Genomic DNA, 16,103 nt, shown 5'->3' with positions numbered 1-16,103 from the left:
GTCTATTTGGGTTGCTTTGGCTCTCTAAATCAATACACTTCATTTCCTGTCCTCAAGAAAATATACATATATAATTTTATTAATTAGGACTTAATTCTTTTTTTTGCCCTGTACTGATTACTCATTGGTGTACTTTCTATCATTTTCTAATGAATGATAAATATTCGTTTATTATCAGTATTTATTTACTCCTTAATTTGTTTTGATTTAATTTTTTGTTTTTTGTTTTTTTGTCGCAAAGTTGGAATTTTTTTTTTGTTTTGTCGAAAAGATGAAAATTTATTAAAGCCGAATGACAAAGTTTGCATCAGCTGTAAGAATACTATAAAAAAATCCAGGCCACCATGCTTGGTAGCAAACGAAACCACCACGTGAGTAACAAAGTAACCTTCCAAAGGGAACAAGCTTGAACTTAACAATATCAAAATGCATAGTTAAAGAATCTATATCAAACATCACCCATTCTAATATGCATCCCGTTCCATTTGTCTATTAATCATACGAATCAACAATATTTTGTTTGCTTTGCTCAAGCTCTATAGGACGGAATAAATAAATCTAAAGAAAATTAATACATGGTAATATCTGAGGGTGTAAAAAAACATTTTCCTACTTTTCTTGGTGCGCTGCAAATGCCTTTACATTTGCTACGATTAGGGCTCTAATCTATTTATTCTAGCTTCTCTGATGCAATAATATCTCAAGTTAATCACATACTTTATGTGAAAAAAGTAATATGCCGATAAACTACAATGCGTAATTGAATTTGAGGAAGGGCTTGGTGTGGTGATCAAAATTTTGGAATGCTTTTTAGTATTCAGGCCCAAATGGTGAATTAGATGGTCCATAACCATATGGATTTTCAAAACAAGAACAATTGAAAAAAACAGACACAAAAGCAGATTCCTCCCCAAGAATTTGGCAACTTAATCCTTCTCCTGCAGCTCCTTGCATTGCATTTCTCCACAAAACCCACTATTGAGTCTCAGTTTCACTCAAGTGTTCATTCAGTTGCATTTACAAGTTTTCATGGTCTCCGATGTTGTATTTCCATAAAGCTTAACACATTGGTGATATATTGTATGAATAATGGGTGAGAACTTAACCATAAATGTATGCATAGAGACGATTTTCATGTCAAACCGAATGTTTAGGAATAGGTGATTGACCAAGTATAGAAGGAATTCGTGTGTATAGAAAGTGTAAGTTGTACCAAGAAATCAGTTTGGAATATCAAAGAGTTCGTTGTGAGAGCTCTATGCAGCCCTTGGGTTGTTAATCTCCAGAATTTTGTTAATAGGCTGCTTATGCCCTACTTTTTCTAGTGTTTCCCTTTGCTTTCATATGAATATACAAATCTCCAACATTTTTGCTGATATTACTTCTCTTTTTAAGTGAATTGTTAATTTGTTGTATATGTAAGAATATGAACCTCCTAGTCGTATAAATTGGATTTTCCTCTTCATAATTCGACATTTTTTGTCAGGCAAATTCCGTTGAAATGAGTTCAAAACTTGCAAAAGTTGGGTTGGCAGCTGTTCTTGCTTATGGTCTGTTTGATGTGGTTACATACACCGCCTTTTTTGTCCTTGCATTTCTCGGATACAAGAAAAGTACTGAGAACAATCCAGCAGCTATATGAAGGCACTTTTAGGGGTAACAAATGCTCAATTTTCTTTTGCACTCTTTTATGAATTTCATCGGATGGGAATCGTTAGGTGACATTACTTGTTACACCAGAAAAAGTCTGGTTTTGGTATAAAAGCTTAACTACAAAAAGGCATCTGAAAGGTTTCTTTTAGCTACTAAGAAAGTTGGGGAAGGGTCAAACGTCTTAGGTTGAGATTACATATACAAGGGTGTTAGATTTACATAATGGGTTTACATAATGAGTTGTTCATGACTACATACAAATTGAGAATTTAACTTATGTCTTTGTGTCTGATGAGGGAGTGGTTTTATTTTTATTTTATTTTTTTTGTGTGTGATTACTAAGAGTAAGAAGTAATGAGAGAAGGAAATCGATCAAATTTCAAATTTTTGCACTTTGCTTGTTCTTATAAGAAGGAAATCGATCAGTTGTTCTAGTTTTATCTTCCAACTCTCTACTTTTCAATTGTATTTTGGTGTCATTCCATTTTAATCTTGGTTCCATTCAAATGAAGACATTTGAATAACCTAATGTAAAACATTTGTACAAGCAAAACGCAGCTTAGCAATGCAAAGAAAACCATCTAGGAGAGTTGATCCAATCCAGGCAAGCCGCATTTTGGGGGAGGGGGGGGTTATCAAAGACAAAGCTGCCAAGATCCATATTAAAACTCCAATTTGGCAACTGATGAGCAACATAATTCCGCTCCCTGAAAACAAGCTTCATGCTTCAGCTCAGCTCACATCTAACCAATTGACTCATCAATGTTTTGCATCTGCTCACAATTATATCAAGTATCAAGAGGATAATAGCTATGAACCAGATTTTGTTAAAACAAAGTGATAGCAAACACCTCTGTCAATAAAATCTCCTTTCCCAAATTGGCAGAGAACTCCACACGCACTAATCTTGAACCATCAACATTAAGCTTATACCAACGAATATCAGAAGAAGCAATGGGAGCAGCCTTCCATTAGGTTTACGAGGGAGAACCAACTCAAGCTTTCACACAATTCTCGACTTTTTGCGTGTTTACTAACAAGCATGGAATCTGAAGGAATAGTTGATTCATAACTCAATACTTGAAAATTAGGAATCAAATCAAAATGTTTATTTTTTATTGGTAGCACATTTGCAAATTCGGTTTAAAAATTTAGTTACCTAATATTATCCTAATGCAAATATCTTTTGATAAATAAAAAATACATACAAAGATAACTTTTGAGTGGTGATATCCATACACCTATTTTTACCTTTTACACATCTCTATTATTTCCTAGCTGTCGATCAATTGAAATAGTTAAATGACATAAATTAATAAGTAATATGTGAAAAGTAGAAATAAGTATGCCGATGAACCACAAAATTAATCAGATACCCAAAAGTACCACAACAGAGTCAGACGGTACATTTCAGTTGCAAATGAAAATTACAGACACTGGGATTTGCTCTCTCTATCGCTGAGAGATTCTCTATGATCGATGGCAATGGCGGACAATGGCAGTCGTCTATAAATGCACAACAGCGAGGAGGAGCTTCTTCTGCTTCAGAGAAGTCAATTTCGACGACAAGCCTGACCGTCGAAACCTCCTCCGAAACGTTTCGAACCTTCCCGTCTTTAAAAAAGGCCTCTTCACTCGCTATAGCCCATCCCTTGCCTGAAACAGTATTCTCAGGTTTATCTCACACATTTACGATTTTTTTCCGTTTTCTTTTGAGTTGCACAGTCTGTTTGGTTCCCGAGAAAATGCGGGAAGATTTATAAATTTTTTGAGCTTCTGTAGAGTTTAAGGTGAATATTTGACTACGTTCAGTTGGGTTCCTGATAAATTCCAAACAATAAAATTTAGACGCGAATTCTTATAATCGATTTGACGAGAAGTTTCTGAGCTAGTTTATTGCTTTTGAATGTTCAATGGGATCGTATAAATGTGTCTGTGTGATAATTAGATGATTTGTTGCTTGCAGTATGGATGCACGAGAGAATTCGAGGTCCTCGATATTGCCATCTTCCTGAGATAAGAGAATTCCCATATATGTGATGATGCCTATTGATGCCTTCTGCATTGATGGTACGGGGCTTCCATGGATTAGGAAGTAAGTTTTATTATGACTTTCTGTTAATGAGACTATGATGCATTTTCATTCTTAATTTAATTGTTATACTCTTTTAAATGACGGAGTGTGATTAGCTACAAGGTTGCAGTTAACTATTTTGACCTCTTCCGAATTCAAGTTATGTAAAAGTACGTTTCAAAATGTTTCTAAATTTATTTATTTTAATTTACTTTCCTTTCAAGTGAGACAGAAACTCCTTATATGTTGCTCGATTTACTGTTGTTTCAGAATCAAGGCCTTAATTGTAGCTCTAAAAGCACTCAAGTCGGCATGTGTCCACGGAATTGCAGTTATCGTAGAGTGTTTCTCTCCTCTTGCATATGATTGGTCTTTATATGAAGCGCTTTACAAAATGATTTCTGACTCAGGTTAGGTTTGAAGTTGCATGTTGCCTTGTCTTTTCACTCAAACGTTAACTCTTCTTCTAGCGGAAAAGGGGGTGTAACTCTTCCACTCTAGATCATAGAGGTTTTTCTTCTTTGACATTTTGAAATCCCATTTGAAGTTATTAGTCTGGTACAATGCACATGGCTGTATTGGAATGTTTAATTTACCCGGTCATACTTTAAGAAACATAACCCATTTGGATGACTAGAGATAATATCAATGTTTCTTCAGTTTCATGCTCTGCAACGTGCTATGGTACTGTGTTCCCCATTAGCATACTGGATTTTAGCTTTGATATGCTTAAAAAGTTTATCAATGCAAAGGGATGTGAAAGAAAAACTATAGTTTGCCCTTCATTACACACCTATCAGTTTGAATCTTGAATCTAGATAAAGAAGTTGACCTCTTCTTTTTTTTACTCCCAGATTGGTGATCAGAATAAGCATATATATTATTGGGACAAAAATGGATTTTCCAATGATGATTATCTTACACTGGGAATTGACCATGTTTCTCTCTTTTGCGGACAGACTGCCCTCCAATGTTATGAAGATTTCATGTCAAGTTTTGCTAAGAAATTTGAATTCTTAATCGGAACTGTAATAGAAGAAATTAGTGTTGGTCTTTGTCCTCCTGGTGAACTTAAGTATGTTACAGTTACACTAGAACTACGAGTATGAAGCCAGTCCAATGATTTCTTGTGCAACATTGTTACATTACTCACACAGATATCCTGCACATCCTTTGGGTGATTGTAAGAGGGATAAATATTTTTTATTTAATGTCTTTCTTCATTTTGATGACTTTATCATATTTTATCATACTAATTTCTACTCTACCTTCCCAGAGTTCATTCTCCAGATGGAAGTTTCCTGGAATCGGTGAATTCCAGTGCTATGACAAGTACATGTATGTTAAAAATCCTTCGTTCCTCTGATGGAAATTTGGTTGCTATTGAATTTTTACTATTTACAACCTTGTTCCTTTTAGGATGGGTGACCTAAAAATGGCTACACGCAAGGAAGGAAAACTTTAGTGGGAAGAGATGGGACCACAAAAGGCTGGTTGTTACAACAGTCTCCAATCTGAAGTTCCTTTCTTTGGAGAGGGAGAGGAAAGCTTTCTTTCTGATTATGGATGTTTTTTCCTTGTATGAAACTGATGAAAGCAGCTTGCTTAATTATTTCCCATGAAAAATTTCCTGCATAGCTAAAGCCTTGTGTACCTTGCATGACATAATTGCTTTTATTGTTCTATTCATGCACATTTCATCCTCGAACTACCACTTAGAATAAAATGCAAATGCTGAATTGAAGTTGTGTTTCTTTAGCCATGCAACATTTCTGTGTAGGTGCATGTAAACAACATGGGCCTGCAATATATATTTTCAATCTTTACTGGAACTTTTGTTATAACTAACTCTATTTGCTTCGAGGGGTTGTACTTGCAGACTGTTTGCTACTTAAGTCTTAACTACTCTTACACAACATGATTAAAAAGTAGATATGTTTTAATGATTTCATATGAAGTCATGACAGGGGAACGGGTTTTTAAGAAACTGCACTAAGTTAATTCAATTTGATTAAGAATGAAAATGCATTGATGCTTGTCTTCTAGAGAGAAAAAAATCATCATAGGATGTACTGGATAGTAAACTAAGGACAATTATGGAGTATAAGTGGAAAATTAAATTATATTACGGTTCTTTATCATGCAATACTTGGCATAACATGATTAAACTTATTGGAAAACACTGTGGAGCTTTGGAGATCTGACAGTGGCTTCACTCGTTGTAGGAATGGTACAGTGGTAGGTTGCTCCATCATGCAGATGATATTCTTGCAAAGGCATCTGAAGAAATATCAAGAAAACAGGCAAACTTCAATTATATTGGCGGCTAAAATTTGTGGAATATATTGGTGGTACAAATCGATAACACACCCTGTTGAACTTACAGCAAGATACTGCAACACTACTGTTAGAGATAGTTATGATCCTGTTGCTTCACTTTTGTCTAGTCATGGAGCTGTTTTGCATGTTCCGTAAGATTCTAAGTTTTAAGCTTCTGACTGGAATTTTGTTCATTGTCCAACCTGATAATTAGGGTTTCTTAGACATGCGCTTGATTTCAAATGTATAGTTCACATACTAAATATCTTATTGCAGCTGCTTAGAAATGATAGATGGTGATAACCCGGCATCCTATCTTTGTAGTCCAGAAGGATTACTCCAACAGGTACGTGGCCTATTGATAAATAATGCTTCCTTAGGCTGTTGCTTTGTTGGCACTTATTTTAGACTTTAGATATTTTTTTGTATAATTCAAGCTTTTAAGTTAGGTAGGACTAACCCATGCAGCTGTGCTTGGCACGGCAGGTCGTGCAGGGTCTCTAGGTTCAACATGGGCTTGGAACGGGCCAATATGAGCTTTTTTAGTATTACAGATATTGAGTATTATTGATCAGTTTTTTAGGTTTCTTTTAGTATTTTATAATTCATTATGAGGTAAATCTTTAGTTTTAATTGGGTTGTCTTGCCCAGATAATAAAGGAGAAACATATGACAAGTTCATCAATAATCATATTCTGTTTTATTGAAATTTGAAATACAATTTTGATATTAATAGAAAACAAATATAGAATTGCATCACTATACCGTATATCAGTATCTTACTACTTTGGATTGGCAGGGTGTGTCCAATTACACTGCTGGGTGGTGGTAGTGGTGCCTTGCTGATGGCTTTCTTCTATAAAATGTCTGGCCTTATGCTTTGTTTATTGTATATTTAAAATATTATACAATTCCAATGTAATCTAACATGATTCAATTTGCACCAGATATGGAGTGTTTCAAAGAAAAGGGTAAATTTGATCGGGAGAAATACCGATGAACAATTTGACAGGGTAAATTCATCCTTTGTTCAATAACAAGAGCAAATTTCAGGTACCATTTATTTCTGTTAGACATATATTGGATATTGCAAATGTCATATAACTAGAAACACATGGCTTCTAATAGCGTTTAATGGTTAACCACTTTTTCTTTTGCCTGGCTTCTAATAACGTTTAATGGTTAACCACTTTTTCTTTTGCCCATTCTATCCTGTGTATTCACGCGTTTGCTTTTCTCCTGCAGTTTGGTTTATTGCAAATACATGCTAACTGTTGCCATAACCAGGCCGAAGCAGTAAGATCATTTACGTATTTCAGAATGAATGATATGATCTTTAGGGCTGAAAATTGGAGTAACTTCGTTCCTTTTGTTAAAAAGATGAGCACAAATTGGTAAAGCAGCCAAAAAACCCAAATTACCAGTAAGTTTATTGAACTACCTAGAGGAGCAACCTCACTGCCCTATAATTTTTTGTCAAGGGCATGTGTAGAAGTTTGTAACTTCCTGATATGTTGACTGAAATAACTTTGTGTTCCCATGACAGGCGTTCTTGAGCTGGAAGTGTAAATTTTGGAAATGGATTTGGTTGGCCGTAGAAACTAAATGATATACTACCAAATATGGGAAGAATAATTGGAATTGCAATTTTGGTATTACTAATCTCATTGCATTGACAAATCCAGGTACGGCATTTCAATTTTAGGAATATCGTCATATTCTCATATCCGTCACTATGAGTAAATAATGTAGTCTTTGCAGATTGAAAACAACAATAAGAAAATGGATCTGAAAATATAGTGAACAAAAAGAACTAAGAGTTCACTCCTCCACAGTCCTTCAAGTACTTAGTCTTGATTTTGGTGAGTGTGATTGCGGCATCTTTCATGTTAATCCTCTCTCCAGGCAATGCTGCAGAGCAAGCTAAAGCTAATCTCATAACAGATGATAAGCAATCCCTCCTGCTCACGAAATCACCATCTTCCTCCGCCCCAAGTATATCGGCATCCACAACTTCACCTATTGCAGCATCCAGAAATAATGAATCTGCAATCCATTGCTTTAAATCCATTTCCCCAACAAACATCTCGTCTGTTGGCTTCCTTTTTGTGAATGTCTCCATGAGTACAATACCAAAACTATACACATCCCCTCTTGTCGAAACGCTTCCTTCCATCCCAAACTCTGCAAAATTTGTATATGAATTTAGTTATATATGATAAAAAGAAAATTACAACTCCTAATAAGACCAACATATACAAAATTGAGAAAATACATCACCTGGAGCCATATATCCAACTGTGGCTAGGGTCATGGTTTCTGTCATTGAATCTCCACCGTCGATGAGTCTTGCAATGCCAAAATCAGCAACATGTGCAACCATATCATCATCTAGTAGAATATTGCTTGGTTTCACATCACAATGAACGATAGGTATCGAGTAACCATGATGAAGATATTCTAGTGCCAATGCAACATCTTTCATTATGTCTAACCTCTGCAAGATAGTCATGGAGCGGTTTGGAGAATACAACCACTTTTCGAGGCTTCCATTAGGCATCAATTGAAGTATCAGGGCTTTGAAATCAAGTTCATCGCAGCAACTTATGATTTTAATAAGATTCCGATGACGGATATTGCTTAGCATTTCACATTCCTTATCAAAACTCTTGAATGCCCCTTGTATCTGTAAATTGAAAACCTTGACAGCAATATCTATCCCGTCTGAAAGTGTTCCTCTGTATACTGAGCCAAAACCCCCTGTGCCTAGTAAGTTACTCTCATGAAATCCATTTGTTGCCTTTACAAGTTCTAGGCGCGAAACTCTTCTCCAAAGAACTTGATGTAGCGAGGCAGTTTCTCTAACAACTTCAACATTCCTTTTCTTGCGTAGTATTAGAATCAATGCAGCAGCCGCTAGGAGTATTACTGATATGACCCCTGAGATGATATATTTAGCTTTCCTCCAATTTGACTTAACTTTTGTTCTATTTTTGCACAGTGGAACATGGAGTCGGGAAGCACCGCAGAGTGCACCGTTTGATACAAATGAATCAGCAGAGAAGTTTCCGAAAGGCCCGCCTGTTGGAATTTCTCCTTGGAGTTTGTTGAAAGACAAATTCAGATGCTTGAGATACAAGAGTGCTTCCAATGACTTTGGGATCTCTCCAGATAGACTGTTTTTGGACAAATCCAAGAATTCTAGGCTTAGCATGGTTTCAAATGAACTGGGAATAGGGCCTTCAAGTTTATTGTTTGCCAAGGAGAAATTAATCATATTCTGAAGACCTCCAAGGCTACGGGGAATGTTTCCCGAGAAATGGTTATTTGATAAATCCATATCCACCACATGTTTCAACTTTCCGATGTCTTCTGAGAGTGGTCCAACTAGAGAATTGGATGACAACTTTAGCTTCAATATATACTTGAGTTCCCACAAGGAAGATGGTATTTTAGAAGTTAACAAATTGGACTGTAACGACAAATGTCTTAGAGCTCCTGACAAAATACCCAAGCAAGAAGGAATAGAACCAGAGAGCCGATTACCACCCAAACGTAAATCGACTAGGTTGTTTAGTTGACAGAGTTCATAAGGGATATGTCCTTGCAATATGTTATCATTCAAATACAAACCTTGGAGATTTTGTAGCCTTTGTATTGAAGTTGGAATTGCTCCACTCAACTGATTGTTTCCCAAGTCTAATGTTATCAAGCTGCTCAAGTTGCCAATATCAACAGGAATGTTATCCCTGATGTTGGAAATGCTTAAATCAACAGTTAGGAGTGATGTAGAGATATTCCCACGAAAAGCTGGAATTGTGGTGTTTAGTGGATTATCTCCCATGTATAATCCTGTCAAATTTCTAAGATTAAACAAGCAAGAGAGAGTGCTTGCTGCTTGTGGAGTAGAAGCATCAATTGTCAAATGATTCGAGTACAAGATAAGAGACTCGAGGTTTTTCAAGGAACATAGTGTGATAGGAAGAAACCCGGTAAATGAGTTTACACTCATGTCTAGCCCCCTGAGCTTGGAAGCATTGGAGAGGTTAGGGAGTAGTCCGGCCACAAGATTATTTCTGGCTACATAAAGGATTTCTAGGTTTGGAACATTAAGACCTATGTTTGTTGGGAGGCCACCTGATAGCTGATTAAAGGAAAACCCCATTTCTCTTATCATGGAGAGATTGAAGAGTTTGGAGGGGATGACGCCATTGAGATTATTATTCTCCAGTGCCAAAATCTCTAACCGTAGAAGATCACCAATCTCATCCGGTATTGTACCTGTCACAATTTCAGCACGTTTGCATTAACTTTGTAACTTTAGTTTAACTAAAAACTGAAAACCAAATGATTGTAAAACGCCCTCAAATTAATTACCTTCTAAGTTATTGTCTTCAAGAAAAATCTTGCTTAAGTAGGTCAAATTTCCAAGACATTTGGGTATGCTTCCACTGAAATTGTTAACCCCTAATGAGAATTCACGAAGCTCTTTGCATTGCCACAGTTTGGAGGGAATCAGACCGTCAAGCTGGTTTCGAGTCAAAGTTAATCGTTGAATACTCGAAAGATGCTCACACATATTGTCCGGAAGACTGCCACTCATGTTGTTTCCGTTCAGAGTTAATGTGGTCAAAGAAGATATGTTGAGGACGGGTACAAGAGCAGAGCCTTTTAGGGCATTGTTCTGCACAAACAAAAGCTCCAACTGACCTAAATTGCCCATCTCGTTCGGAAGTTCTATAAAATCAACCCATATATTTTGTTAAAATCATGTATACTCCGAGTAACTTCTTAGTAAGAATCCTGTTATACTGTAGCAAAAGTAAGATAATATTATAACGACCATTGTGAAGTGGAGAAGATCCCCGCTAAGAAGGGTCACGTATATATAGATGTAATAAAACCTAAGTCATATAGTATACCTTCGAACTTGTTGTAGTCAAGGTATATGCCCTTCAACATTGTTAAGTTGCCTATTTCTCTGGGTATGCTACCTGTTAAATATGTTCATGCATGCCAACAAAAAGAAGGGTAAAAAAACAAAACAAACGAGATGATTGTTATACATCTTATACATACTTATATATATATATAGATGTTAAAATGTAATGATGAAGCAAGCAACATTAATTTATACAAACGAGATGATTGTTATACATCTTATACATACTTACATATATATATATAGATGTTAAAATGTAATGATGAAGCAAGCAACATTAATTTATATTCCTAGGCCGTAGTTGGTAATGGTGGTACGTACGTACCTGATAGTTGGTTTCTGCTCAGGTTAATTGTTTCGAGTGCAGATAAGTTGAAGATAGTAGCAGGTATGAAACCAAAGAAGCCATTACCGTGCAATTTGAAGGTTTGAAGTTTAGCGAAGGACCCAAACCATGAAGGAATGGTTCCGATGAAGCTGTTGTATCCAAAGTTAATCACCTTCAACCGGCGCAAACGAGACAGTTCTTGGGGTAGGGGACCATGAAAACTATTATTCTTAAGGTCCAACTCAACGAGAAATGAGAGGTTGCCTAGATGCGGAGGAATTACCCCGGCAAGACCCATGTAGGATAGATTTAAGGCCGTGACTCTGTGGTGGCGAATGCTGCAGGTAATGCCAACCCAGTTGCAAATGTCGGAATTGGAGGCAGAGGACCAGTTGGCGGTCAAGATGTTTTGAGGGTCACTAGTGATGTGAGCTTTGAGAGCAAGAAGCGCAGACTGATCTGTGCTGAAATTGGTATGAGCTATTGCTAATGCACCTGCAGTAAAGTAATTAGGCATAATCATCATATAGATATAACACAAGCAGTGTATCATCGACAACATTTTGATAGTAGGAAATGACTTCTCTCCTCCGTATGTACGCAGTGTGTATATATACTCTCCTTAATTGTATTAGCTTTCACCTTTCGCCTTTCGTCTTTTATTCGATAGAAAACACCATTCATTTAATGCACCTTTCACTCTTCACATCAAAAACACACCGTTCATTTTTTGCTGATAGCTTAGCTAGGTGAGGGGGAATAGTCTAAGTCCGGCATCTATGTCGAAGTGAGGAGACTTCGACTGGTCGAATTAAGACTTGTGATTTGGATTTTTTTACATGTCAAACACACACCACTCTTTTTTTCCTGATAGCTTAGTTAGGTGGGGAGGAATCGTCTAAGTCCGGCTTCTATGTCAAAGTGAGGGGCCTAGACTAGTGGAACGAAGACTTTTTATTTGGATTTTTTACATATCAAACACACACCATTCATTTAATGCACCTTTCACCCTTCACATCAAAAACACACCGTTCATTTTTTGCTGATAGCTTAGCTAGGTGAGGGGGAATAGTCTAAGTCCGGCATCTATGTCGAAGTGAGGAGACTTCGACTGGTCGAATTAAGACTTGTGATTTGGATTTTTTACATATCAAACACACACCACTCTTTTTTTTTCCTGATAGCTTAGTTAGGTGGGGAGGAATAGTTTAAGTCTGGCTTCTATGTCAAAGTGAGGGGCCTAGACTAGTCGAACGAAGATTTTTTATTTGGATTTTTTACATATCAAACACACACCATTCATTTAATGCACCCTTCACCCTTCACATGAAAAACACACCGTTCATTTTTTGCTGATAGCTTAGCTAGGTGAGGGGCCTGGTTTGGTACTGAGGTAATTCTGAAAAAAGCTGGTATAAAAAAAACGTGGGAGCTGTTTTTGTGTTTGGTAAACATTCAGCTTCAGCTTTTTTTCACAGTTTTGGGTGAAAAAAAGCCAAAAACAAGAAGCTGCAAAACTCAGCTTTGAAAAACCGGCTTTTTTTCACATCTGTTTTACATAAAAGTTTACCAAACACTATAATACTGCTTTGGTTTTTTCAAAAGCACTTTTACAAAAGAGTTTACCAAACACTCTGCTGCTTTGTTTCACAGCTGCTTATTCTCACAGCACAATAAAAGCAGATTTTTTTCAAAGCACAACAATACCAAACCAGCCGTAAGTCCGGCATCTATGTCGAAGTGAGGAGACTTCGACTGGTCGAATTAAGACTTGTGATTTGGATTTTTTACATATCAAACACACACCACTCTTTTTTTTCCTGATAGCTTAGTTAGGTGGGGAGGAATAGTCTAAGTCCGGCTTCTATGTCAAAGTGAGGGGCCTAGACTAGTCGAACGAAGATTTTTTATTTGGATTTTTTACATATCAAACACACACCATTCATTTAATGCACCTTTCACCCTTCACATCAAAAAAAACACCGTTCATTTTTTGCTGATAGCTTAGCTAGGTGAGGGGGAATAGTCTAAGGCCTGGTTTGGTATTGAGGTAATTCTGAAAAAAATTGGTATAAAAAAAAGGTGGAAGCTGTTTTTGTGTTTGGTAAACATTCAGCTTCAGCTTTTTTTTCACAGTTTTGGGTGAAAAAAAGCCAAAAACAAGAAGCTGCAAAACCCAGCTTTGAAAAACCGGCTTTTTTTCACATCTGTTTTACATAAAAGTTTACCAAACACTATAATACTGCTTTGTTTTTTTCAAAAGCACTTTTACAAAAGAGTTTACCAAACACTCTGCTGCTTTATTTCACAGCTGCTTATTCTCACAGCACAATAAAAGCAGTTTTTTTTCAAAGCACACCAATACCAAACCAGCCATAAGTCCGGCATCTATGTCGAAGTGAGGAGACTTCGACTGGTCGAATTAAGACTTGTGATTTGGATTTTTTACATATCAAACGCACACCACTCTTTTTTTTTCCTGATAGCTTAGTTAGGTGGGGAGGAATAGTCTAAGTCCGGCTTCTATGTCAAAGTGAGGGGCCTAGACTAGTCGAACGAAGATTTTTTTTTTGGATTTTTTACATATCAAACACACACCATTCATTTTTGGTTTATTTTTAGCTATGCCCCTCGAGTTCGATTTTGATCTCATTTTGCTTCTTATAACTTAAAATTCGTCATTTTATTCCCTGAAACTCAAAAGTTGTCTCTATAAACCTCAAAATTCGTTCCACATTGCCTTCGATCTATTAATTTCTTATGTGAATTTGATTTGGGTGCACCAGGCTAATCAATTTTTTTTTTTTTTTTTTTTCATTTCATCAATTCCTTTTAAACTTAATATTTTTTTATTATTAAATGGTAACGCATACCAAAGATTCATAACCAAATTTATTGCATATGAAGCATAATCTTATTGGATGTTGGGTCCCACATATATTTCACCTATGAGTGTCAGAGAGAAGAGAAATTTCACAAGTCAAAGTGGAACAAATTTTGAATTCTAGAAAGTAAAGTTGTGACTTTTAAGTTACAAGGATAAAATGCGATTAAAATCAAGTTTAAAGAGGCATAGCTACAAATCAGCCTTCATTTTTTGCTGATAGCTTAGCTAGGTGAGGAGGAATGGTGACTGCAATGAGACCGATGTAAGAGAGATTCAAGGCCACAACTTGAAGGTGGCGTACACCGTAAGTAACACCAACCCAGTTGCAACTTGCAAGTGAGCAATCAGTGGTAAGGATGTTTTGGTCTGTGGTGGTGATATTGGTCATTTGCGCTGCTAGCCGACGAGTTCTATCCATTTTGTGCGCGCAGCTGGAGATGCCCAAATGTGGAATTGTAGTCTTCAGTTCACAGTCCATCAAAACAAACAAGAATTGTGATCTCTACAATGAAACAAAGATCCTCTTCGGATCCTCTAATCACATCTGTTCATCATACATTGTGTGTTCAGTTTTCATTAGGTACTATTTATATTTAATTTTAAATAAAAAGATTTACAATTATTTATGATCACACGATATACGATGAATTGATGTGATTGGAAGATCTTCGGGATCCTCACAAAGAGAATCCGGATACAATCCTCATTCTCTACAATGCACTTAAAAGGTAAATTAAAGTTTCTTATTTTCTTGATAATTAAATAGTCGTTTGATAACCATTTCGTTTTCAGTTTCTATTTTTAAGCTTTTATTTTTTGAAAACTAAAAACTTGTTTTGTAACTACTTTCAGTTTTCAAAATAATGAAAACTAAAAACTAAAGGCTAAATTTTGAAAACTCAAGGAAGCAGTTAGCAAAGAAGTTTACAATTTTCAATTTTAATAAAAAGTGAAAAGAAAAAAAATAGAATGACAATTTCAACTCACTTTAATGAAAAAGTCGATACCAAATTATTATGTCTAACTGGGCTTAACCCAAGCCCCATAACCGTTCAAATAGAGTACCATTAAAATTACGAGTAATGTGTTAATTTAGTACATGAATATTAATCGTGTGAAAACCTAGAGGTAATGTTAAGGGCATGTGAGTAGGAAAAAGACAGTATTTCCTCTAAAGGGTGTCGTGTGTCTTAAATTGACGAAAGAATTGGTATAATTGCTTCAAATAAAATAAATCATCAAACTCATTATAAATTGCCACTTTCATCCATACTTTTACATTTGAAGCTAATCTTTTTCAAATTTCCGTCAATTTAAATCATATAAAATGTATGTAATACACTTTAGAGGGTAGACTGTCACTTTCAAGAGTTTAAGGACTTGTCTTTCTAAAAAAAAATAACGCATGGAGTTAAATTGGCAGACAGATTTGCAACCTAGAGGTAATGTTAAGGGCATATGAGTGAGAAAAAAAGGGTATTTCCTCTAAAGGATGTCATGTGCCTTAAATTGACTAAAAATTTGATATAATTGCTTCAAATATATAAGCAGAGATGAAATTAGTGTTTTAAAGTGTTTAAAGGACTAAATCTTCCGGTTGAAATGTTTTCGACGACTTTTACATACAATCAAGCTCTAGTTGAACACTCTTCGGATTCGAAAATCATCTAAACTTCGCTAATTAATTTTTCTGAACCGAACAAGGGAAAGATGATATGCAGAAATTCGGTCCAAGAATCAGGGTCTTATGCTTCTAAATTATTAATCATGATCGCATGTACAAATTCATTGCTGCAATAACGAAGAAGGAAAGCAACAACCAGAGGTTGAAAACTATTTCAGCTATGTACGTACACTGTCATGCAGAGTTGCCGTTGGAGACGCTCTGAATATGCAAGGG

General features: G+C 36.1%; 1 protein-coding gene and 1 pseudogene across 1 annotated transcript; one reads left to right on the top strand and one right to left on the bottom strand.

The window, feature by feature from the left end:
* Positions 1-3,132: 3,132 nt before the first annotated feature.
* LOC137714876 (inactive beta-amylase 4, chloroplastic-like) lies at positions 3,133-7,444 on the top strand (annotated as a pseudogene).
* A 415-nt stretch (positions 7,445-7,859) lies between these two features.
* Positions 7,860-11,887, bottom strand: LOC137714121 (probable LRR receptor-like serine/threonine-protein kinase At3g47570). The gene is made up of 5 exons (XM_068453406.1): positions 11,314-11,887; positions 10,969-11,040; positions 10,424-10,783; positions 8,327-10,327; positions 7,860-8,230 (listed from the first exon to the last, which is right to left on the bottom strand). Exons 1-5 carry the CDS (start codon positions 11,876-11,878, stop codon positions 7,860-7,862), a joined length of 3,369 nt encoding a protein of 1,122 aa, XP_068309507.1. The 5' UTR covers positions 11,879-11,887.
* Between the last annotated feature and the right edge of the window lie 4,216 nt (positions 11,888-16,103).

The sequence above is a fragment of the Pyrus communis genome, chromosome 14, assembly GCF_963583255.1.
Source record: "Pyrus communis chromosome 14, drPyrComm1.1, whole genome shotgun sequence".
NCBI classification, from domain to species: Eukaryota; Viridiplantae; Streptophyta; class Magnoliopsida; order Rosales; family Rosaceae; genus Pyrus; species Pyrus communis.
The sequence above is the reverse complement of the archived record's forward strand: the minus strand, read 5'-3'. Positions and strand labels throughout refer to the sequence as shown.